Raw genomic sequence first — 26,474 nt, forward strand, 5'->3', positions numbered from 1 at the left:
ACTCCCTTTCCTAGATGGCAAGTAGTTCAATATACTTTAAACATGGTAGAAATATATGTTAAATCCAATATATATGCATGTGTTTTGAAAATAAAAAGCTTTATATAAAAGTATATATACACAGAAGATCTAAAAAAAAAATCCTGGTTTATACCCCCAAAAATCATTAGTAATGTTCCTCTCTCCTGCCTCCCTTCTTCTCCTACCCTAGAAGATACAGTACTTGTCAACTTCTCAACAAAGATTTCATGGGATTTTTGTTAACATGATCACGTTTGACATTTCTGATGAGGAGTTCCCACCTTCTAGATTTCTCCACAGATTCTCTTAATTAACTCACCGAGGGAGTACATACTCTTCGATTCTATAAGGAGAAGCAATTCCATATTCAGACATTTGAAGAGAGAATCACATCGAAATAATAAAACATTTGTCCAAGTTTTATTATTTCGATGTGATTCTCTCTTCAAATATAAAATGCTTTTTTCAAAGTCCTATTGGACTGTTATTGACTGTGGTTTCAAGTGCTGGCTCTGATACTCTTAGAGGTTCTGAGTTTGGGCAGATCCTTTCTTGGCTTCAGTTACCTCCTTGAAGTTGATGAGGGTTATGCCAGATGAATTCTCAAAATCTTGTGACTTTGATGGTTTAGGAGTCAGTGACATTTGAGGATATAGCTGTGGATTTCATCCAGAAGAAGTGGAGGCTCTTGGACCATTCTCAGAAAGAGCTGTACAAGGAGATCATGCTGGATACCTCCCAGAACCTGCTTTCTGTGGGCAAGAACCTTTTCCTCTGGTTACTCTGGCTACTAACTTGCTAGCTCCTTCCTAATTCCCTCGGCAAAGCAAGTTTGTCCTTATCCTTTCTTTATCTTTCCCTCAAATTCCAGTCCAGTGAAAGGCAGGGAACAGAATAAGCATTTTCTCAGAGTTGTTTTAGGTCCAGGATCAAGCAAAGAGTTTTATACTCATTATCATTTTTTTTGCTCACAGCAGTCCTGTGAACCTAACAGTATTGTTATCCCCGTCTCCTAGTTGATAGAACCGAGGTGCAGTTACTTGCGCAGGAGCACACACCTGCCACATGTCTGAGGTTGACTTGCATTTGTGTCTCTGGCTCCAGGATCAGACCTCTGAGCACGGCAGGGCCAGCAGCTTCCAAGTTCTAGGTATCCAAGGCTGTGCAGTGTGCCCATTCTATGAAAGAGGTCAATAATGGGGGAATTTTCTGATTCCAGATAAGCTGCATGATCCCCGCCACCCTAAGTCCCATAGAAGGCGTCCTTGGTGGGCCCTGCGTACACTGTTTGCTTGCACACGCCTTTCCCTGTGGAGGCCTGATCTTCTCCGTCTCATCCCTCTCTTATTCCAGGGCTTCCAGTTAGAGAAGATCTGATCTCCCCGCTTCGGCACGGGGAAGTGGCAGGGGTGCCAGAGTAGAGAGGCAGGAGGAGCTCTTATCCAGGTGAGTGAGCTGCCAGCAGGTCGGGGAAGGCGCTGTCCAGAGAGGCCTTGGTGGGTTGGAGCGCAGGATCTCGTCCTGGGGACACAGAGACCCGACTTGGGGACTGGTTTTAGAAGCGTCTCAGCAGCGGCCTCCTGGGCCTCCTAACCCTCTGAGCACCGGCTTCCTGGTCTGGAACGTAGCGGAGGGCATCAGCCTCCTTGGCTTGCAGTTCCTTCCATTCCCCAAACGAGGATCCTGTAGGGTGCGGAACTTAGGGGTGTGGAACTCTCCTGAAAGGATCCAAAAAGGGGCCGAGCGTGTCCAATATAAAGTCTTTCCTGCTCCTTTGATCCTTTGTTCCTGAAGAGGGCCAACGCGCAACACTGTGTTAGAATCAAGTTATGGTGTGTCTGCCTGTGGCTGAGCAGACCCGTGGGGACCTTGGGAGGCTTTTGGGGAACGCGCTTCCAAAGGCCCTTCATTCATCTCAGCATTGACATTAGGGGTTGGTCACTTCTCAGACCCAGATAAAGTATCCATCCCATGGGGAGGAGAGGAGACACAAGCGTCTCCAGTGGAGTGGGGTTCAGGAAGCCTAAATGGGCAGGAACAAGAGCTCTGGGCTTCTCCCCAGCCTCTCTGGCCGGCTACTGCGTTTGCCAGCAGGAAGGGAACGAGCTTACCTCAAGCTGGAAAGGTTCCGTCAAGACTTTGTACCACAGTAGGGGCCAGAAATGTTGGGGTACATGAGATATATTGGGATGTGGGGCCTGAGTTGTGCTGTCGTCTCTGAAGGGATTCAAATTATCCCCAAAGCAAGCAGGGGCATTTACTCGGTGTGAGGGGGACACGCCAAGGGCTTCCTCCTTGAGGAAGACGTGCACCCCTGCAGAGCGAGGGGAAGGCTTGTAGTGAGCTCAGAAAGTGAGTCAAAAGAGGAAAACTGGAAAAGCTCAAGTGAGATTTTACACATTGGGACAATCTCACGTAAGGAAATGCATGGGATGTGTGTGTGTATGTGAGTGTATGATGTATATGTGTGTGAGAGGGTGTGTGAGAGAGAGAGAGAGGGGCTTACTGGGCTGGGGCAGGAGTTAAGAATCCATCAATGTTATAAAGTAGACAGGAAACAGATCCTGAACCTCTGCCAGCTCTGGGAAGGAGATGTGATCTTAACCCAACTGGAGACAGAGATAGTTACAGAGGATAAAAGGATCTGCTGGATTACCTAAAATTAAAGGCTTCTGAACAGAAAGCATTGGAGACTCTAAGAGAAAGGGAAGTGGTCAAATGGGGAAGCCTCTGCAGCCAAATCTTTCTGGAAAAAGTGTGGAATCCAAGATGTGGAGACCATTGAGCTGCGTGTGTCTGTATATGTGTACACGTAAAAGATGCATAGACATACACACATAAATATACACGTGTAAACTGCTTCTTTTGGCTTTATTTGCTTCCCAAACATTCCCTCTCTCTCCAATTCGGCTAAGCAGAACCCAGAGGAAACCCTGCTCTGCTCCGGTACTGCTCTGGGGTGTGCCAATCTATGCCCTAGGGTTACCCTCCCCAGTCCTGGCACCCTCAGGTCCCTGTCCAATACTGTTCTTTGCAACATAAAGTTAAGAGAAAGAAGCAAAAGAAAAGGAGGATCACTAAGGATCTCCTCGTGGGGTTTGAGCTCCCTGCACCTCCTCTGGCAACCTTCCCCTCTGGCCTCCGGCCGCCATCCAGGCTTCCTGCCATCCCCGTGCTCCAGGACCAGGATGCCCAGCTTTCTGCCCCTCTCCTCTCCCCATTAGGGCCCGGGTTTGGAGGGGTGGAGAGGGAACAAGTGGGAGCTCCCCGGAGATACACTACAATTGTTGTGCCAGGTAGCAGCCAAGCGCCTGCTCTCGGAGGGGATGTCAAGGCTCAGAGAAATGAGAAGGGAGGCTTATAACCCGAGCCGGATCGTGTGCCCCGGGCCCCAGGTGTCCCGACTTCCTGGCCTGCCCTGGAGGATCCAGCTGTGCTCCAGCTGGGGAAGAGGGAGATGGAGGGAAAGCTCCTTGGTGAGGGCAGGAGCGAGACAGGTCGGGGAGCAAATGCTGGCAGGGTCCCGGAAAGTGAAGTCGGAAGCGCAAGGCTGGGCTCCAGGGGCAGGGGGCACAGGGAGGCCTGAGGGGGCGAGGGCTGGAGGAGGGGCACGTAGCGGGGAGAGCTGGAAGATCCTGAGCTTCATGGGGAGGGGCTGAGTCCCCGAGCTGGGGGAGGAAAGGAATGGGAGAAGAAGAAGAAGGGAGGGAGGGAGGTTGACCAGCCGGTGGGTGGGGCCCAGGTGGAATCGGAGCCTTGGGGCGGCTTCTGGAGGCCTGGGAAAGGCAGTGGAGGGAGAAGGGGCCATCGCAGTGGCCAAGACAGTACACGTGACGGAGGCAGGGCTTGGGGAGGAGAAGCGGGCGGGGCCTGAGGTCCTGGTCCTGGGTGTGATTGGAGGAAAGGGGCCGTGCTGGGGGCCTCGGGGCTGGGCAGGTGGGGCTTCGGGGACTAGGAGGACCCTCCCAGAACGGGCTGGCTGAAAACAGGAACTTGAAACATCATTCTGTCTTCTTTAAACGGAAATTTTTCTATTTTTTTTCCCCACAGGCCAGATTATCCTGCCTTCCCTCTGAGCTGAGATCTCTCTGCCTCCTTCCTTCAGATCTGAGATCTGCCTCCATCTCTCTGAGCCGAGATCTCCCTGCCTCCATCTCTCTGAGCCGAGATCTCTCTGCCTCCATCTCTCTGAGCCGAGATCTCCCTGCCTCCATCTCTCTGAGCCGAGATCTCCCTGCCTCCATCTCTCTGAGCCGAGATCTCCCTGCCTCCATCTCTCTGAGCCGAGATCTCCCTGCCTCCATCTCTCTGAGCCGAGATCTCCCTGCCTCCATCTCTCTGAGCCGAGATCTCCCTGCCTCCATCTCTCTGAGCTGAGATCTCTCTGCTTCCATCTCTCTGAGCCGAGATCTCTCTGCTTCCATCTCTCTGAGTCGAGATCTCTTTGCCTTCTGAACAGCTGCTCTGCACGTACAGTCCCAGGTAGGTTTGAGCCAGGACCCCTCCCGGCCCCGCTTCCATTGAGACCCTGCCTCCCCCCTGACCTCCTGGACAGTGTCTGGCGGCTCTCCCGGGGAAGACTCCCTCCCGGCCTGGCTCCTGGGGCTGCCCCCTCCTGCTGCTCCATGCTCAGCCCCCGTCACATCCCAAAGGTCCCGGGGTGCTGTCCCCCACTTTACCATTAAGTCACAACCCCCGAATCTTCCTATGTTACACAAAGTATTAGATGCAGGGGGAGCTCTGGTCAGGGCTCACTGAGGCTCTCTCTGTTCTCATTTGCTCTAAGATCCCAAAGCTCCTTCTACTCCTGGCCACTGCAGGAGGCTGGGTGAGGGACATGAGGAAGAAAAGGAGTTAGCGTGGAGGCAGGTCCTCTTCCTGCTCAGATGCAGCTCACTTCCAGGCCTGACCCCTCCTGCTGCCCCCTGGGGTGCAGCCTCTTCCCTGGGGGCAGGGCAGGGCCATTGTACCTCTTCTGAACTCTCTGTAATTCTGAGCAGGTCAACATCCAGCCCAGGAAGGGAAAGTGAAGACAAAATCTCCTCCCTCTCCAGCTCGGTCTGCGGACCAAAGGCTCTAGAACCAGAGACATGGCCCCTGGCAGCCAGAGAACCTCATCCCAGGTGAGTGCGGTCCTTGGCCAAAGCTGAGCAGCGTCAGCGCAGGGGGAGCCCAAGGGAGCCCAGGAAGCTTCCTCCTGTCAGGGTCCCTGGCAAGGCTGGCAGGAAGGAAGGTTAAAAAAGTAACAGTCCCTGCCCTCCCTGAGCTAACAGTCCAGTTTGGAACAAACATCTCAGCAGGTGTGTCCACACTCGCTCTGTACTAGGGAAGGTGCCACCAGTTTGGGGACCAGGAAAGGCTCTTTTGTCAGAAGATGAGACTTTAGCTGAGAAGGAGGCTGGGGGGGCCCAGGGAAGGAGGGAATGGAGAAGCCCCTGGATGCCAGAGTTATGGGATGGAGGGTCTTGGTCAAGGCTCAGCCAGAGCCTAGTGTCCCTAAGTCCAGGGGAAGGAGGGGAGAAGATGGGAGAAGACTGGCCCGGCTTTGGGCGCTGGTTTGGGGGCATCTCCCAGGAGCCAGGAGCACAGAAATAGGGTCTCCTCTGATCCCGCTGTAAGAATTGTCAGGGACGTTGTGGGGGAGGCCCAGAGTAAGGGAGCGCAGGGTCCAGCAGACAGGGACACGGCAGGTATTGTTTTTTAAATTCACGGGAGTGTGAGCCAGTCCCCAGTAGGTGTTCACACTTGGGTCCTAGTTTGGAGACGACGTATGGAAGTGTGTATTTACGTAGGTGTGTGTATATTGGTATATTTATTGTTTATACTTATACATGTATGTATACACACATGTGTGTGTATTTGCATATATACACACGCAGGTAATAAGATAGACACGTTCACATCTATTCCACAACATGCATATGTGTTCTTTCTTAACTCCTTGATTCAGGACCCTTACGCAAGGGGAAAAATAGAATAGGATATTTAAAAAGAAAGACAGAAAGCTTCCGTTGTTCAAAGGCCTTTAGCAGCTAAGTGGCCCAGTGGAAAGTAAACTAGCCTGGACCTGAATTCAAATTCAGATACCAACTCACATACTGTGTGACCCTGAAGAAGTCACTTAACCCTGTTTGGAAAATGAGCTGCAGGAAGAAGTGGCAAACAACTGCTGGGCTTTGAACACCCCTAAATCGGGAAGATTTGGATTGAACTGAACTTGTGAACCTCAACTACAGAGGAAAGTGTATCTTTAAGTAGCAGCTGGTCCATTGGAGTTTGTTAAGCTTCTGTTTCTTGCCCATTTGGTAGATAAGGGGAAGGGGGGAGTTCGTGGAACTCTTCCCGTCCTGGGAGGTTTCTTTAATAACGTGGGGCTGAGGGAGCTTCTGAAGGAGACCTTCTGAACCCATCTAAGAAGCCTCAGGCTTTCAGGCAAAGAATTATCATGAATCAAAATGGAGGCAGTTTGCTGTCCCACCATCCACTATGGACCGTCTTCCCAACAACCCTGTGTTATCTCAGTTGAGGAAGTGGAAGCAGGGATTCAGTGTCTTGTCCAGGATCACCGACTAATATGTGTCTGAGGTCACATCGGTACTCGGGTCTTTCTGATTCCCAGGATCCCGTCCCCTAAGTTCTGAGAGGATGTCTTCTCCTCCGGGGAGTGCCCCTGCCCCACCTCCAGAGGAAAGAAAGCGGTGGGAGTTTTTTCAGAAAGCCTAGAAGGGAACAGGAGAACTTTCAGAAAGAAGCATAGACCAGGGAAAGAGCTTCGAATGGAATTATCATGTATGTGCAATTGTCATTTGTAGTTAAAAGGTCAACTGGTACCCTCTGCCTCAGTTTCCTTCTCTGTAAGAATGAGGATGATAATAACTACCTTTCAAAGCCTACTGTATCCCAAGCACTGTGGGAAGCCCCGGAGATTGGGGGTGGGGTGGGGAAGAGAAGCTGAAGACAGTCCCTTTAGTCATGGAGCTTACACTCTAATGGAGTTGACAAGATGTAAACAAATACACACAGAGTAAGGAATAAATATACATAAATAACAATAGGAAAACAGGAGAATTAAGGGGAACTGTAGAAGGCTTCCCGGGAAGGTGGGACCTCCAGGAGGCAGAAATGAGGAGGGAGAGCGTTCCAGCCACGTTGGGAATAGAGAATGGCTCTGGAGCCCAGAGGAGGCCAGGCTCACTGGATCCAAGAGACCCAGGGGTGGGAAGAAAGGCATAAGAAGGCCGAAAAAGAGGGTGATATGTAGCTGATGAGGGGCTGGATGGAGGAAGCCTTTGTGCCCGATCCTGGAGCCACCGGAGTTTCCGGAGCTGGGGAGTAATGGGGAGGGCCGGAAATCAGGCTCTTCTCTCTGTTGGCCAAATGGGGGATGCCTGGGAGTGAGGAGTTTCCTGAAGCAGACTGACCCCCCAGCCGCTGTAAGAGTCCAGGGTGAGGTGATGGGGGCCCGCACCAAGCCGGCTGCAGTGTCAGCACAGAAGGGGAGGTTGTGTAAAAATAACCTGGCCGTTGTTGGCTAAGGGGGAGACTGGGAGTCAAGGCTAAGAGGCTTGGGGTACTGGGAGGATGTGTTGTCCAGATGGGCAGGAGAGACTTTAGGGGGAAAGATGATGAGTTGCATTTTCCATAAATTCAGTTTAAGATGTCTATTAGATGTTCTTTCAAGATGTCTGAAAGGAAAGTGGGAGGAGAGGTAGCTCAGTTTCTCGCCCTCAATTTTCAAAGCAAAAGAAGAGATAAGACACTCAGATGAGGTTGTTTGGGTAGTCAGTGATCAGTCCATACTTATTAAGCACCTACTGTGTACCAGGCACTGTCCCGAACACTGGGGAGTCAAATACAGAAGAAAGACAACCTTACCCCAGTAGTTTGCACTCTAGGTGAGGGACACAGCACAGAGAAGGAAGCTGAAAAGAAGGTGATGAAAATCCCCTGGAACTTGAGACCCTGGGCTGAGGGGGAAACTGGGCAGGGACATGGCCACTTCCCAGAATGCCTGGGCAGGACCTCAAGGCCTCTCTAGGATCCACCCCAGGGTTATTTCTAGAAGATCTTTAGGTTTTCCTAAGATTCATCTGGCCTCTTCTACATCAGTGGCTAGAACATATGTTGTCTTGCTGTGATGTGGACCAGTTTGCCTTGGATTCAGAATCTCGTCCTGTCATTTCTGAGATGTTGCCCCGGTTCTGCCTTTCTCACGGACCCTGAGGGCTGCCCCGTCTGCGCTAAAGGATGCATGGCCACAGGAGGGGATGGAGTGACCACCCATGGCTCTTCCCATCCGGACTCTGCTTTCCTCTCCGGATGCATCCGCAGCCGAGCTTCCCTTCAGCTCCGGCCTGGTTGCTTCCGGCCCGCTGGAGCCTCCTGTCCTCACCCCCTGCCCTTCCCCACTTGCATGTTGGGTACCTTCTGACCCGAGGTCCTCTGTTAGCATTCTAATGCTGTCCTTGGGTTTTCTTAGCAAAGACACTGGAGTACTTTGCCATTTTCTTCCTAGTGGATGCTCTTTTGTGGGAACTCTCTGTCCATCCCGGGTAACTCTACAGGGTCTGGGTCCTCGTCCCTAGCGATCCAGGAGGGGACCCTTAGTAGGCACTTAATCCATGTTGTGTCCTTGTTTCCTAGAAACCCAATATACCCAAGTCGAATTACAGGAACTTAGAGAAGGGGACCTTTCTTCTACTTGGTAGAAGGTGGAATCCAGGGAAAATGGGAGGCAGAGACAGAGGGACTGGGGGCAAAGAGGCAGAGAGGAGGGGCAGGAACCAGGGGAAAGGCAGAGTCACCTGTGAAGTACAGCATCACAGATCCTGAGAACATGGAGGGGAAGAGGGAGAGAAAGAGAAAGGAAAGTCCTGGAGGAAGAGGAGAGGTGGTGGTCTCTTGGGGGTGGGGTGACTAGTCTTGGAAGCTTAAGTTCAGGTGAAATTCAAGCCCTGGGTGGGATTTGAAAGGCTGGGAGGAGGCTAGGGCAGAAAAAAGGTCATTCCAGGAACAACGGTATTCCAGATGTTGGAGATCAGGACTTTGGGGAGAGAGGCAGACGGGGTCAGAAGTCTTGGTCTCGGGTCCACTGGAGGAGAGCCCTGATTTGGGGTCTTCCAGGGAAGGCAGCACTGTTGGGAGGAGGAGGACCCAGCTAAAAACCTGCATCAAAACCAGAGTCTTTGGAGCTGAGCTCCCTATGCTTTTTTCTCCTCAGAATGGAGATTACTCTGCCATTTTTTCTTGGAGTTGAGATCTCTCTGCCTTCTTCTCTTGGAGCTGAGATGTACCCAGATGTTTGGCTGATATGAAGGAGTCTGTTGAGAGTCTCACTGAGCTGCAGCTGGTTGAAGAGATCTGGCAACGACCTGCAGAGATGATAATTAAATCAATCCAAGAGAGAGAGTGTAGAGGGAGAAGAACAGAGAACCCAGAATCAAAACACATAGGTCTGGTTTGTGACTTGCCTGTTAGGCCATCAAAGGAGCCTGGGAGCTCCTGGGGAGACACAGAGGAGGTATAACAGGAAAGAAAACTCCCAGAAGAACTAGGATCAGGTGGTTAGAGGAGGAGTGTTCAAAGATATTCTCCAGAGAAGAGAGGCAATGAAGAGGTTAATGTTATCTTGGGAGGAAGCACTTTCAGGAGAGGGAGGAAGCAAGGGAGTTTGTGAGGGCTTAAGGCGTGAGAAGAAAGCAGGGAGTTAGGACAGATTCGTTGTAATGAATTTGCCCAAGAAAAAGAGAGAAGATAAAATCATAGCTTGTGAAATTGTGAGTGTTTAGGAAACTTCACAGCCGGCCCTGTGCCTAGTGGCGGGCACCCAAAAAGAGGCAAATGGCTGTGTCTGCCCTCGCGGAGCTGATACGTATTCACAAGTTAGAGACAGGTCATTGGGACCTAATTAATAGAAGAAAGCAGCCGAATGAAGAGGAGCTGGGAAAGGCTTCCTGTCGAAAGGGGGATTTTAGTTGGAACTCAAAGGAACGCAGGAAGCTTCGATCAGAAGGCAGAGAATTTTTGGAAAGAAAATGCTTGGAGCCTAGAGAGCCTAGAAGAGGCCAGCATTCTTGGATCTAAAAGAAAGTAGCAGGAAGTAAGGTGCAAGAAGCCAGAAAAGAAAATGATGTCTAAGTCATGATAAGCATTTAAAGCAAAATAAGAGGCAAGATAGTCAACTGGGAGTGTTTGGATTGTCAATGGCCAGTAAGCGTTTATTGAGCATCTGCTATGTGCAAGGCGATGGGCTAAGGCTTGGGGTTCAAATCCAAGAGAAAAAAAGAGGATTCCTGTCCTCAAGGACTTTATTCTTTTAAGGGAGAAAATAAAATATAAAAGAAAGTTCTAAATGAAGCAGGGAATGGGAAGAAAACCCCAGACCTTGGGACACAGTGGAGAATTCCATAAATCCCAATCTAGCCAGAGAGCTAGAGTCTAACCAGACAAGTTAGAGTACTGTCTGTGGTTGCCGAGATTATCATAGGAATAAGCTCCTTGGGGCATGATGGGGAAGTCTGACAGAAAGTGCAAGATAGTGGAGCCAAGTGAAAAATGAGGGTATGTGTGAGCCAAGTTCATGGCATTGTGGAGGTGAAGGTTGTGAAAGGATGGAGTAGGAAACAGGTTTGGGATAGCTCTGTTTTGAGTAATTAAGAAAATCAATTAAATATTGATTGATTATTAATCAGTAAAAAGACTGCCTTCATATTATGGTTGCCTACACTAAGAATAAATACTATGCAATGAAGAATTGTGACTCACAAGATTCTGAAGAAAAGGAGAAGTTTGTAAATTTGGAAATCTTAAAAAGAGGGGAAAACAAATTCTTTGATTTTTCAGAATTTTGATAGTTGTAGAAAGGGACTTTACAGGTGAAATATCTATGAAAAATAAGGGATAAATCAGACGTTTTAAAGAAGAAAACAGAATAATGACAAAGTAATTTTATCCTTACATAAGGAAATAATAGAATCAAATAACAGAGTATTGGATAAAGGAGTGAGACATCAAAGTCAAGGATGATACCTATATTATAAATTTGAAGGACTCCAGAATAATAGAATCTGTTAAAAAGTGAATCATAGCATTTTACTAGAAATGGAAGAGCATCTGAGACCAAGTGCAGTGGTGCATGAAGCAAGTTGGAAAAACAGATGATCTCTCCAAAGTATCAAAGAATTTGCAGGTGTGGCCACCCTTTTGTGGCCATATGTCTGCCTCATCTCATATCTCTTGACTCTTGATCCCCAATAATCTACAGTTCTAGGGGTCTATTTTAAAAATGTATTCTTCATAAGTAATCTGTCAATGTTTTAATTAGTCCATTTCTAGACCCAGTTAATAAAATGTTACATATTTCCATTATAGTTCCTCATTTCTGTATTATTAAATGTGAAAATTAAGGAATAGGTGCTATTATTAAGTGAAAGCAATTATAAAGCAAAGTCATAATCTGTTTTGGCTATGACACATCATACCGAATATCACTTCAAGCCCGCAATAAAACAATAGATAACTCTTCTTTATTTGGTTAGAAATTGTCCCATACCACTTAGCTTGGCCCAGAGTGCGAGTATTCTCTCTTAAGAATCCTTTCATGCTTTCATCCAGCTAAGACTTTATTTCAGCCTTTTAGGAAATTAAATAATTGCCTTTTCTTTGTTCCTCTCTTTAGGGAATCATAAGTAGTATATGAATTCTGGAGTCTCTTATAGCTCTCAATCTTGTGACATTTGATGTTTTAGGAGTCATTGTCATTCAAGGATGTAGCTGTGGACTTTACCCAAGAGGAGTGGTGCCTCTTGGACCATTCTCAGAAGGAGCTGTACAAGGAGGTCATGCTGGAAATCTCCCAGAACCTGCTCTTCCTGGGTAAGGACCATTTGCTCTGATAACTCTGAATCTGCCATCAGAAGAATATTTCATTTCTCTACATATTATGCAAATCATGAGCATTTTTTTTCCAATTATTTGAAAGGCAAAAGTGGTCTCTCCATAGTGTCTAGAGGACTTTCCTCTAGAAGGTCTTTCCTATAGAAATTCTTTGAATTATGTGATGGGATGCTGGAGCTTTTCCTTGGTCTCTCTGAAGTTGTCTTTTTAAAAATTTTAAGTAGATTCAGGTCAAAAGTCCATCCAATATTAGTGAATCTCAGATTTGGAGCCAGTTTTAGAAGTTAAATCTTGTCTCACCTCTACCTGGATATGAATTTTTACTGAAAAATCTTTGAAAACTGCTTATATAGCTTTTCTCTAAAGATGTGCAGTGAAGGGAACTCTCTGCCCAGGCACACCCTTCCTCTTTGGAATAGGTCTAAAATTGAGAAAGGTCTTCTTCTTAACAAGGGTAAATTAGTAGTTCATTTCTCCTTCTACTGCCTAATGTGTGTGAAATTGAACAGCAAGATATACTGACATAATTCTTTTGGCAAGATAATGTTTATCAAAAAAATTTAAAAATATTAAATGCGTCCTTTTCATGATGCAATAAAAATTATATTAAATAAAGAACCAGGGAAAGATAGGTTATTTACTTTCCAAGTAGTTTTTAGTCTAATTCTAAAGAATTAGTGAACAAATAATAAAAACAATAATTTCATCCAAGAGTGACAATAATGAGACAACATACCAAAACTTATGGAATGCATCCAAAGAGTTCTTAAGGGAAATTTCATATCTCAAATATATGGATAAAATAGAGAAAGAGGAGATCAATGAATTAGGCATGCAACTAAAAAATTAGAAAAAAAAGGGTAAATTAGAAACCTCCATTTAAATGCCCAATTAGAAATTGTGAAAATCAAAGGAGAGATTAATAAAATATCTAGTAAGAAAACTATTGACTTAATAAATACAAGAGATACAATAAGATTTGGTGTTATGAAAAAAATTGACAAAATAGATAAACCTTTGGTTAATTTGATAAGAAAATGAAATTACCAGCATCAGAAATGAAAATAGTAAAATTGCCACCAGTGAAAAAAAATAAAAGCAATAATTATTTTATCCAACTGTATGATAACAAGTCTGACAATCTAATTGAAATGGATGAATATTTACAGAAATAGAAATCATCCAGATTAACTGAAGAGAAAATAAAATTCTCAAATAACTCTATTTTAAAAATATAAATTAAACAAGCCATCAATGAACTCCCTAAGAAAAAATTTCCAGAGCCAGATGAGTTTACAAATGAATTTTACTAAGCATTTAAAGAACAATTAATTCCAATACTATATCAGCCATTTGGAAAAATGAGTGCAGAAGGAGTTCTGCCAAATTCTTTTTATGATACACAAATGGTGCTGCTACCTAAACCAGGAGAAGCCAAAACAGAGAAAGAAAATTATAGACCAATCTCTGTAATGAATATTGAGGCAAAAATTTTTAATAAAATAATAACAGACTACAACAACTTCTAAGTAGAATAATATACTAGACCAAGTGAGATTTATTCCAGGAATGTAGGGGTGGTTTATTATAAGGAAAATTATTGGCATAATTGACCCTATCAATAACAAAACTAACAAAAATCATATAATAATCTCAACAGATGCAGAAAAAGCTTTTGAGAAAATACAGGACCTATTTTTATTAAAAACATTAGAAAACATAGGAATAAATGAAGTTTTCCTGAAAGTGATAAGCAGCATCTATCTAAAAACCATCAGTAAGCATTATATTTCATAGGGAGAAGCTAGATACTTTCCCAGTAAAATCAAGCATAAAATAAGGATGCCCATTATCGCCATTAACATTCAATATCGTGCTAGAAGTGTTAGCTTTACTGGTAAGAAAAGAAAAAGAAATTGAAGGAAAAAAATTTTAAAAAATAACATTTATTGATAGAGGCATGCTGCCTACCAATAAAAGGCATCATGGTTTTGCCTCTGGTTCAAGATCCAGGGCAGAGAGGAACCTCCCTTTTAAATATTTTGTCTTCATCCTCATTCTTTCTAGGATTTCCAGTTACCAGAGAAGATTTCATCTCCTACTTTCAAGAAGGGGACATGCCATGGATTCCGGAGCCAAAAAACTTAAGGAACTTTTGTCCAGGTGAATGAGATAGAAGCAGATGTATGAAGGTTTTTTTTTTCTTTTCTTCTTACAAGTCAGCTATGTGTTATATTGACCTTAGGGAGAGGAAGGTCTGACTTGGAATTGGTTTTTTTTTTTTTTTTTTTGATACTTATAAGGGCAAACCACTGAACCTTTAAGCCTGTTTCTTCATATGTGAAAATGAGGTGGTTGGACTTATAGTCTTCCATTACTTATAAGAAATCATTGTTTAGATCATTGGGGTATAGTAATCTGAAATTATCCAAAAGGAGCTGAAGCTATCCAATATGATCATTTTCTTCGATTTTCTTCAAGGGTGCTGAGCACCTGGGATCCAAAGAAAAGCAGGGGAAAAGCCCTCTCTCAGGGACTTCACTATTCACTGGGGAAGACAATGTGCACCCAACTTTGTAGAAATAATAATAGCTAACAATTCATATAGTGCCTACCATGTTCCAAGCAAATTACAAATAGTATATTATTTGATCCTCCAATACCTGGGAATTGAGGGTCATTATTATCTTCATTTTACAGATAAAAAACTGAGGTAAACAGACATACGGTGACTTGCCCAGTGTCATATTGGTGGATGGTGTTCACCATATTTAAACTGGAATCTTCTTGACTCCAGCTATAAGTGCTCTGTCTAGCTAGGTTATATGGAAAATAACTTTGCAACATGGAGGAAGCTTTAAATAAGGAAAATAAAAGGATGGGAGACTTTTAAAAATACTCCTACAGCTACTCATTTGGGATGGAGATAGATGGAAGACAAGTTGGAATGAGGAGTGGGGTCATGCCATTTCAGTGATCATTTACTGGCATTGATCCATTTCCCTTCCCTCACTTGTTTCTGTTTCTAAGGCTAGATCTAAAGAAAGGTCAGAGGACATGGAGAAAAGGTAATTAATTCTCATGTGCATGGGATGAATCCATCTTTAAAAAAAAATTAAGAGAGTAGCAGAATGCATTAGGAAGCAGAAGCAGAAAAAGTGTTGCATAAAAAATACCATTAACAGAAAGAATCACAAAATATTCAAATAAAAGGATGGCATGGCATTCTGTAGTACCTTTCATAAGTATTGGCCCTAAACTCACTCCATTCTCTGCCCTTTGACCCTATGATAAACAAAAAAGATCAGAGAAAGATGAAAAAGATCCATTTCAACACCAAATTGTTGCTATTGATTTTCACTGTTGCAAAGGTCTAGATACAAAGACAATACTCATATATTGGGAAATGACTGAAGAAATGATATAAGAAAATAATGGAAGTTTATGGAGCCATAAAAAGTGAGGAAAGATTTAGTGTCAGAGAAACTTGGGAAGAGTTGTCTTGAATTGACATAGGAAGAAACGAGCAGAAGCAGAAGAGTATTCTGTAGCAACATTTATCAATGCAATGAAAAACCATAACTCCAAAGTGGTAGTTCCCAAATCTGTTGGTTTTAGTACTCCTTTCAAGAACAAATACAAAGTTGTGCTGCCCCCTAGTCATTTAGTCTGCTACTCATAATATTCTTATGAATTTATATATTTTTGTTTTATGCATTTGGTATTTATTTAATGAGAATGACCTAGATAGCATTTGCCCCCAAGCTCTAAATTAATAATTTCATTTAATGGTGTAATTATAAAACATTTTTTCCTTCTTTAAATAAAAAAAATTAATATGGGGCTTTTTAATCTAATATGATAGGACCTGATATGTGTCAGTTACTAGGCTAAATGCTTTATAGACATCTAATTTGTTCTTCACAAAAATTCTTGAAGATAAGTGATCCTAATTTTACAAGGAAATTAGAGGCAGGGAGGAGTTGTGATTTATCTGGGGTCACAAAGCTAGCAAGTGTCTCAGCTAGAATTTGAACTCCCGTTTTCTTCCTTGCTAAATCCAACTCCATCCAATGTACTGATAACTAGAACACAGTGAAAATGCTCTCTTTCATGTGGATGAGGTAGGAAGTGGGAAGAGAATTTTAAAGCTCTCTTTTTGAGAGAGGAAAATTTACTTTTTGTTTTTAGCTTTCCAACCAGTCACCAAAATGCATGACTGATTGCTATTAAAAGTAAATGTATTTTCTAACAGTTAATGACAAGTAGTGCATAAGTGGGATAAAACAATCTTTGTAAAGAACCCTCTTCAGATCTACCTTTTTTCTTTTTACCACTGAAGCACTGGACACACCTTCTGAGAAATCCTGTGGAATCATTGACCTGAGTTGCAAACTTGAAAATTCACTAGTCAGATGGAGAGTAATATAAACAGAAAAAGAGTTCAAATCATTAAATAGCCTTAATACTGCAATGTGGACCAAAATAAGGTCTCTTTTTATAGAATGTATATAGTGGTCCATATGGTATCAAGATGATTTGCCAGTGATCATGTTTTTCAAAGAGCTGGCCTTCTATACTGGAAGAACAGAGACATATGTAATCACAGTGCTAGTGAGCTGAGATTATAAGGTAACCTTAGAATGAAGCTACTACTCTGGTGCAGTTTACAGAAGGTAAACGTGCATTTCTGTGGCCATCCATTGGGAAGTGATTTGCACTTGCATTTCAGACCTTACTGGCAGTTTGGAAATAATTTGATGTAGGTTGACAGATGGAAAGAATTTGTTGTACTTAGTCAGAAATGGACAGGGTTTGATATCATCACTGCATGAACATCCACACCATTTTGTGCCCCATCTTGACAGTTTGGAGTCAATGAAAAGTACATTTTAGAAAATGTATGGCTAATGACTGTCCTAAAGAAGTGATGAGTCAAAACAGAATGTAGTCTATCTCAAAAGAAGAGGGGAAAAAAAAGTTGGCAATCATATTATGATCAGAGATGTGAAAATAAAAAATAGGTTAAAAAATAGATTTAAAGTGGTTTACCAAAGAAGTTATTATGCTTAATGATTTAATAATGAAATAAAGTAAATTTTTAGTATATGTAAAGTAAAGGACAGAATATCAGTCTTCATGACATATAAAAAGAGTTGGAGTTGATGCTGAATATTATTACTTGATAATTAAAAAGAATAAATAAAAAATACTGTTTCTCAACAGTATATGAAATCAATAAAGAAGGTGCATATGATATATCAAATCTCATGAGTACAAAAGATCAGAAGTTGACTTGAGATTGACAAAATAAAAAGTGGTTTTAAAAAAAGGCATTTGAAAGGGCAATGGAGAAAGGCCATCTAATGCTGTGAAAGGAGCACACCTAGTACAGGGTTTCAATTCTCATCTTAACTACAAGACTATGGGCCAGGTCACTCAGCCATTCTGAAGTCATGCCATGAATGGTGATATATAAGGAGAAACCGGTCCTACTCATATTCCAGGTCTGTTATGAAACTCTAGTGTTACTGGATATGAAGCTCTCTGTTAAATCATACTGTGGATATGAGCTGGAAATGGTTAAGTCTATTTAGATTTTAACATTTTTCTTTTTAACTAGGGAAACAGAATGGAAATTCATTTCTTTTCTGCCATTCAAGTGAAGATCATAAATGTATAGGGTTTATGTGAGGGGTTTACCTGCATATGTACACATATGTTTGTGCATCTTTGTTTCTTCAGATGCAGTGACCAGATTTAAAGTGAATGAGACTCCTCCAAACCTGAGTATTTCAGTGGAAGAATCTAGCCAGTTAAGATTCATGAGTGACAGTCCCTATGACTTTAATGAGAGAGAAATCTGTGACTCTGATATCAAGCTAAATAAAAATCTTGCAGAATATTCAATCTTAAGTCAGTGGAAGATAATGACCCTAAGGAATGATTTTCAGTATAGCAAATATGGGGAATGCTTTACTGAACAGGTAGAGCTTATTCAGTCTCATGATAAACCTCCTGAACCACAAATATATCAAGTTAATCAACAGAAAATGCCCTTCATTTCAGATCTCACTGGACATCTGGAAAATTATGACAAAAAGCTTTATATATGCAACGAAGGAAAAAAGGCCTTCTACTATGACTCGAAGATCATTAGCCATCAGAAAATTTGCACTGAAAAGAATCCTTATGAATGTAATGAAGTTGTAGCAACCCTAACCCAGCATTCATCTCTTTCTTACCATCCTGAATTTCATACTGGAATGAAAACACATGTATGTAATCAGTGTGGGAAAGCCTTTCATTTAAAATCAAATCTAGTTACACATCAGAAGATTCATACTGGAGAGAAGCTTTATAAGTGTGATGAATGTGGGAAGGCCTTCAGCTACAGATCACGCCTTATTAGGCATCAGATTATTCATACAGGACAGAAACCTTATGAATGTAATCAGTGTGGAAAAACTTTCAGACAGAGCTCCATTCTTGCTGCACATCAGAGAATCCACACTGGAGAGAAGCCCTATGAATGTAATCAGTGTGGAAAGTCTTTCCAACATAAGTACAGGCTGGCCGCACATCAGAGAATCCACACTGGAGAACAACTTTACAGATGTAATCACTGTGTAAAAACCTTTGCCTACAGATCAAGCTTCTTGGAACATCAGAAAATTCACAGTGGAGAGAAACCTTATGAATGTAATCAGTGTGGGAAAGCTTTCCTACGTAACTATGACCTTGCTACACATCAGAGAATTCATAATGGAGAGAAACCTTATGAATGTAATCAGTGTGGAAAGGCTTTCCAGAGGAAGTACAGGCTTTCTGCACATCAGAGAATTCACACTGGAGAGGAGCCTTATGAATGTAATCATTGTGGGAAAACTTTTCAACAAAACTCTGAGCTGGCTGCACATAAAAGAATTCATACTGGAGAGAAATCTTATGAATGCAATCAATGTGGAAAGTCCTTTCAGCAGAAAAGCAGACTTACTGCACATAAGAGAATTCACACCGCAGAGAAACTTTATGAATGTAATCAGTGTAGGATACGTTTCCGACGTAAAAGTGACCTTGCAGTACATCAGAGAATTCATACTGGAGAGAAACCTTACAAATGTAAACAATGCGTGAAAGCCTTCGCCTACAAAGCAAGCTTTTTGGCACACCAGAGAATTCATACGGGAGAGAAGCCTTATGAGTGTAATCAGTGTGGAAAGTCTTTCCAGAAGAAGTCCAGGTTCACTGCACATCAGGGAATCCACACTGGAGATCAACCTTACAAATGTAATCAGTGTGAAAAGTCCTTCCTGGATAAATACAAGCTTACTGCACATCAGAGAATCCACACTGGTGAGCAACCTTACAAATGTAATCAGTGTGAAAAGTCTTTCCAGGATAAGTACAAGCTTACTGCACATCAGAGAATCCACAGTGGAGAGCAACCTTATAAATGTAATCAATGTGGGAAACCTTTCGTATACAAGTCAACCTTATTAGCACATCAGAGGATTCACACTGGAGAGAAGCCTTATAAATGTAACCAGTGTGGAAAGTCTTTCCAGAAGAAGTGCAGGCTTGCCGCACATCAGAGAATTCACACCGGAGAGAAACCTTATGAATGCAGTCAGTGTGGAAAGGCTTTTAGAGAGAGTTCCAGTCTCGCTACACATCAGAAAAATCACTCTGGAGAGAAGCCATATGAATGTACTCAATGTGGAAAGTCCTTCCAAAAGAAGTACAGGCTTACTGTACATCAGAGAATCCACACTGGAGAGCAACCTTACAAATGTAAGGAGTGTGGGAAAGCCTTCACCTATAAGTCAAGTTGTTTCGAACATCAGAGAATTCACAGTGGTGAGAAGCCTTATGAATGTAATCAGTGTGGGAAAGCTTTCCTACGTAACCATGACCTTGCTGCACATCAGAGAACTCACACTGGAGAGAAACCTTATGCATGTAATCAATGTGGAAAGTCTTTCCAGAAGAAGTACAGGCTTACTGCACATCAGAGAATTCACACTGGAGAGAAACCTTACGAATGTAATCAATGTGGAATGGCTTTCAGAATCAGCTCTACTCTTGCTACCCATCAGAGAAACCACACTGGAGAAAAGCCTTATGAATGCAATCAGTGTGAAAAATCTTTCTACCAGAAGTGCAGTCTTGTTGCACATCAGAAAATTCACACTGGAGAGAAACCACATGAATGTAATCAATGTGGAAAGTCTTTCCAGAAGAAGTACTGCCTTATTACACATCAGAGGATTCACACTGGAGAGAAACCTTATCAATGTAATCAGTGTGGAAAGGCTTTCAGACTCAGCTCCACTCTTGCTATACACCAGAGAAATCACAATGGCGAGAAGCCTTATCAGTGTAATCAGTGTGAGAAAGCTTTCCTACGTAACCATGATCTTGCTGTACATCAGAGAACTCACACTGGAGAGAGACCTTATGAATGTACTCAATGTGGAAAGTCTTTCCAGAAAAAGTACAGACTTACTGCACATCAGAGAATTCACACCGGAGAGAAACCTTATCAGTGTAATCAGTGTGGAAAGGCTTTCAGAATCGGCTCCAGTCTGGCGACACATCAAAGAAATCACACTGGAGAGAAGCCTTATCAATGTAATCAATGTGGGAAAGCTTTCCAGCAGAAATGCAATCTTGCTGCACATAAGAAAATTCACATTGGAGTGAAACCTTATCCGTGTAATCAGTGTGAAAAGTCTTTCCATAAGAAGTCCAGGCTTGTGACACATCAGCGAATTCACACTGGAGAGAAACCTTATGAATGTAGTCCATGTGGAAAGGCTTTCATATATCTCTCCAGTCTCGTTAAACATCAGCGAACCCATGGTGGAGAGAAACCTTATAAATGTAACCTGTGTGTAAAGGCTTACCAGCAAAAGTTCAGGCTTGTTGTACATAAGAGAACCCACATTGGAGAGAATCATTAATGTAATCAGTGTCAGAAAACTTTCCAGTGTAATGCTGAACTTACTGCATGTCACAGAATTCACGTGGGAGAGAATCTCCTGTAATCAATGTAGAAAAGCTTTCAAAATCATCTGCAGTCTTGCTAAACAGTAGAGAATCTGTACTGAAAAGAAACTAGGAATATAATCAATGGCAGGAAGTCATCCCTTATTTCCCACCAGAGAATGCATTCTAGATGGAAATCTTATCACTTTAATGAAAGAGGAAAGACAATGAAATGAAATACAGAATGTGTTTATATCAGAAAAATCATTCTGAGGGAAGATCTATATTGACTCGATGTCAGAATGCCTTCAGCCAGAAATCATCTCTTATTTTATATCTTATTTTATATAGTATTCAGTGTGGAAAAAAGACTTCTGATGTTCAGATGGGGACATGATTTCATTTGGAAGAGGGAGATCCATAGACAATAATATTCATATTGGATTGAAGGCTTATAAAACCAATGTTTGTAGAAAAAGTATCCTTCACCTATAGCTCATGTTTGACTGTACTCTGGCAAAATCATACTGGACATAAAAATCTTGCATCTCATTAACAAAGGAAAGTCTTTTGCTCAAGCACAGATGTCATATCATCTCTTAGTATGGGAGACCTCATTAGAAACCCCAGATTTCATATTGTGCATAAAGTCCTATAAATGTAATGATTTTTTTCTCGAATATCCTGCTATTTGTCATTACCTTTTGTTATTTCACAGAATTCATATGCTATAGTTTCTTTAACCCTTCCCCAACTTATTGGTACTCACTTTGTTTCTTCTTACTTGCCGGCACAAAAAATCCTCTTATAAACATTTTGCTATCTCTTGGAAATCTATTTCTGCCATGTTTTCTTTGACCAGCAGCTAGATAGCCCAACAGATAGAATGCTGTGCTTGGAGTCATAAAATTTGAGTTCAGTTTGATTGCAGAAAGTTACTATTACCCAGAGCAAATCACTTAATCTATCCTACCTGATCTATAAATCTATAAAATGGAATAACGAGAGCACCTGTCTGCTAGAGTTGATGTGAGCATCAAATGAGACAATATTTATAAAATGCTTTCTAAGATTTAAATCACTATGGAAATGCTAACTTTTTAAATAATTAGTATTCCTTGGGTCATAAGTGTCCTAAAGGAGCCAGTAAGCTTAAACATCTGGACGATTCACTCACTTTTTTAAAAATTCAAATTGATATTCAGAACAGTGTAGAAGAAAGCATTATTTGTAAAGGGTAGAATTCAGAGTTAGCAATCAAGAAGTTTTGGCTTCAAATCCTTTCTAAAGTACTCTCTAGCTCTATTAAATCTGCACAAGGAAGACCCTCTCTGTGCCTTATTTAGCTCATCTCTGAAATGAGATTAACTCCAGCTTTCAACCCTAAAGATATGTTCTCATTACAAGTACATTCAAATGTTTCTTTCCCACAGCCTATTCCAATATTCTAGGGAGGAGGCTCAGCAAGACCAAATCTGAAGCTATAATAGAAGAGTAGAAATCCAAACTATTTTGCCGAATTTAAAAATAAACATCATGAGAAATGGAATTGATTAGGTCTGGAATATATAAAAGAAAATGAGTATAATAAAACACATGTTCAGTCAATCCAATACAGTATGCTGGAAAACTTGAAAGTAGCCTGGCAGAAAAAAGATAGTCCAATATTTCATATTGTCTACCAAGATTAGTTCTTCATGAATTTTTTTTCATAATTCCAAATTGCTTTCCTTTTTTTTTTTTAAGTATACAATTTCTTATTTTTATTTTTCTTTAGTTATATTTAAAACAATTCTTTAACATTTGTTTTTAAAATTTAAGAGTTCCAGATTCTCTTTTCCTCCCCTCTCCCCTTATGGTGGCATATGTGAAGTTCTCCAAAACATTTCTTTAGGTCATATTGTAAAAGAAAAACATAGATCTCCCAACCACCAAAGAAACAAAATAGAGTATGTTTCACTCTGTATTCAAACCTAGTCAGGCCTTTTTTTTTTTGGTATAGATAGCATTTTCCGTCATTACTCCTTATAGTAGTTGTGGATCATTGTATTGATCATCCCAGAATATTGCTGTTACTTTGTACAAAGTACATTTGAGTTTGTTCAAGCTCATAGAGAATGTTCCAATGTTTTTCTGAGAGCATCCTGCTTATCATTTCCCCAGAGAACAATAATATTCCATTATAATCACATCATAATTTATTCAGCCATTCCCTATTTGATAGATAGCCCCTCAATATCCTCTTTTTTTTGCCCTGAAATGAGCTATAAATATTTTTGTACAGATTACTTTTTTTTTTTTTTTTTTAGTAATTTTTTGGGGATTCATACCTAGTAATGGCATATTGTTAGGTCAAAGGATATGCATCATTGTATAGCACTTTGGGCCTAGTTCATATCTTTTGATCATTTATCAATTGGGAAATGTCTTTTTTTTTTCTTTTACAAATTTGACTCCATTTCCTATACGTTTGAAAAATGAGGCTTTCATCAGAAAAACTCACTTCAAAATTCTTTTCCCAGTTAATATTGCTAACAGTATTTTCCACTGGTTTATTTATTCTTTTCTTTCTCTCTGTCCCTCCTCAAAAGTATTTTGCTTCTGACTGCCCTGTCCCCCCAATATGCCCTCTTTTTTCTATCACTTTTCCCCCTTTCCATATTTTCTTTTCCTACTTTCCTACGAATAAGATAGATTTCTATACCCATATTAAGTGTGTCTGTTATTTCTTCTTTGAGCCAGTTCTGATGAGAGTAAGGTTCACTCACTCTCTGTTTCCCCCCTACATACACTTCCCCTTCACAATAAAAGTTTTTTCTTGCCCTTTTCATGGCAGATAATTTATGCCTTCCTCCCTCTCCCTTTCCCCTTTTCCAGTACATTATTTTCTTCTTACCCCTTAATTTTATTGTTTTAGATATTATCCTTTATATTCAAATCACACCTGTGTTGTCTGTTGGTCTATCTATCGATTAATCTATATATTGCTAGCTGTCACAATGAGAAAGTTATGAGTTACAAGTACCATTCTTCTATATAGTAATGTAAATAGATAAACCTTATTAAGTCCCATAAGATATCACTTTTTCTGATTACTTATGATTCTCTTAAGTCCTATATTTGAAAATCAAATTTTCCATTCAGCTCTGGTCTTTTCATTACTAATGCTTGGAAGTCTTCTATTTCATTGAATTTCTACCTTTTCCCTAAAGGAACTCATTTTTGCTTGATAAATGATTCTTGCTTGTCATCCTACCGCCACCACTCTAGAATATCATATTCCAAAGCCTCCAATTCTTGAACGTAGAAGGCTGCTAAATTCTGTGTTATCCTGACCTTCCCCTCCAGGATATTTGAATTGCTTCTTTCTGGATAATTTTCTTCCTTACCTGGGAGTTGTGAAATTTGACTGTGACATTCCTGAGAGTTCTCATTTGGAGCTGTCTTTCACGAGGTCATTGGTGGATTCAGCCAATTTCTATTTTGCCCTCTGGTTCTAAAATAACAGGATTATTTTCCTTGATAACTTCTTGAAAGATGATGTCCAGGCTCTTTTTTTTTGACCATGACTTTCAGGTAGACCAATAATTTCTCCTGGATCAGTTTTCCAGCTTGGTTATATTTTCCAATGAAATATTTCACTTTTTTTTCATTCTTTTGTCTTTGTTTTAGTGTATCATGATTTCTCATAAATTCATTAGCTTCCATTTGCTCATGACTAATTTTTAAGAATTTTCCTTGGTGAATTTTTGTACCTCCTTTCCCATTTAAACAATTTTGCTTTTTAAGATGGTACTGTCCTCATCAGATTTTTGCACTTTCAATTTTTCCTTTCCCTCTCTCACTTCATTTTCAAAAATCCTTTTTGAGCTCTCCCATGGCTTGAAACCAGTTGTTATTTTCCTTGAAGGCTTTGTATATAGAAGCTTTTTTCTTCGGAGCATGTGTTTTGATCTTCCTTGTCACCATACTAACTTTCTATGGTCAGAAACTTTTTCTATGTCTGCTTATTTTCTCAATTTATTATTCAGCTTTTAAGTCTTTGTTAAGGGACCTCCCATAAGTGGAGAGTGTCCCTGCTCCACTGTGTCAATAAATTTCAGTGGCTAAAGCAGCAGAGTCCCTCCTCATTGCTAGTAAAGAGACTTCTGAAGTCTCAGGAAGCTTCTGCACTGGCACCCACACTCCTGGTTTGTTGGTTTCCCAAGGCTCGCTCACAGTACTGAGAAATCTTTCCAGCTGATCTCCAAGTCATTTTTGGAGTCTCTGGATTGAGAGGTCTGAAAACTAGCAACACTACCGATGATTCATAGATCCCTGGGCCCATTTTGAGTTGAGCTGGTGCAGCCTTTGCCGGGACTGTGTACAGGAGTCCCACCCTGGGGTCACAGACTCTTCCTGCTAACCTTCTAAGTTGTCTTTGGCTGGAAAATTGTTCTACTTTTGTCTTTTTGTGTTTTGAAAATTTCTTTAGCGTCATTATTTAAAGGAATTTGGAGCAATTTGGGGGAGAGCTTGGGAGTTCCTGCCTTTACTCTGCCAACTTGGTTCTGCCCTTCTTAATGAATTCTTGACTTAAATGTGAAAGATCACCTCAGATAAATGAAAGGAACCAAGAAGAAGAGACATTTCTGAATAGTGGAAGAATTCAGCACCTAACCAGGGACAGAGAAGATCACAGAAAAGAAAATAGGCAATTTTTATCGCAAAAACTTAATGCCTCTATGATTTAAAGGGAATTCTACTTAGATGACACGGTCCGACTGAGGTGAATTTTGGGGCAAGTCCAGAAGTGTCCTTGAGAGACTGGGCTTTGAATGAGAAAGCAAAAAGAGGGTGTCCTGTATATGGAATTGATAATTAATATAAAAAGAAAATAATTATTTTCCTTAAAATGCTCATTAAATTAACCTGATTGAGTCTCCAGATCATGAGAATCTCTTTATTTTATTCATTCCAAGATGGGACAATATGAGCTCCTCAAGGAAGAGGTTCCATTTTGAACCAAAGCTAGAGACTGTTGAGAATGAATTGGCTCAAAGTTATAGTTTTCCATAATCAGCGGCCAGACAAATTCACACGACAACTTTTGTATCATAAGCAAACTTGTAAATCCTCCCCTCCAAACCCACTTGAAACCATCAGTGTGGGCAATTGCAGTCAGACCTGGGAAAGGAGCTTGTTTGGGGTTCTATAGTTCCCATACAAGGAATACAATATTAAAAATCTCCAAGTTTGTTTATGATGTAGAAGTGGTTACTAATGATTGTCCCCTAAACCATGATGAGTTTAAAGAAGAAGAAAAGAAAGCGTGAAAGACTGGAATCTTGTGTGTGTGTGTGTGTGTGTGTGTGTGTGTGTGTGTGAGTCCTGCCAAACTTTCTATTACAACTTTGATGAAACTAAAAATAATTGTATCCCGCCCTAAGTATAGTGAGGTTTGCTATGAGATAAAGTCTCTAGGCAATGTAACTGATTGTTTGGAGTTCTGAATTCAGATGTGATTGTCTGATGGATCATTACATCAGTAATTCATCATTCGAGAGAAATGCCAGAAACCGGACAAC

General features: G+C 41.6%; 2 protein-coding genes across 8 annotated transcripts in view; both read left to right on the forward strand.

Annotated features, from left to right (window-relative positions):
* Positions 1–26,474, forward strand: part of LOC127556748 (zinc finger protein ZFP2-like) — a 605,234-nt gene that overhangs the window by 534,634 nt on the left and 44,126 nt on the right. The gene's annotated exons all lie outside the window — the stretch shown is intronic.
* Positions 1,377–25,833, forward strand: LOC127556743 (zinc finger protein 850-like). Of its 2 annotated transcripts, XM_051990131.1 has the most exons (6): positions 1,377–1,467; positions 4,072–4,503; positions 5,022–5,144; positions 11,769–11,895; positions 13,984–14,079; positions 17,662–25,833. In XM_051990131.1, exons 3-6 carry the CDS (start codon positions 5,112–5,114, stop codon positions 20,880–20,882), a joined length of 3,477 nt encoding a protein of 1,158 aa, XP_051846091.1. In that variant the 5' UTR covers positions 1,377–1,467; positions 4,072–4,503; positions 5,022–5,111; the 3' UTR covers positions 20,883–25,833. The 2 variants fall into 2 exon arrangements, with proteins under 2 accessions (XP_051846091.1, XP_051846092.1); XM_051990132.1 differs by lacking the exon at positions 1,377–1,467 and having other exon boundaries at positions 2,075–4,503; positions 17,986–25,833.

The sequence above is a fragment of the Antechinus flavipes genome, chromosome 3 (assembly GCF_016432865.1).
Source record: "Antechinus flavipes isolate AdamAnt ecotype Samford, QLD, Australia chromosome 3, AdamAnt_v2, whole genome shotgun sequence".
NCBI lineage: Eukaryota > Metazoa > Chordata > Mammalia > Dasyuromorphia > Dasyuridae > Antechinus > Antechinus flavipes.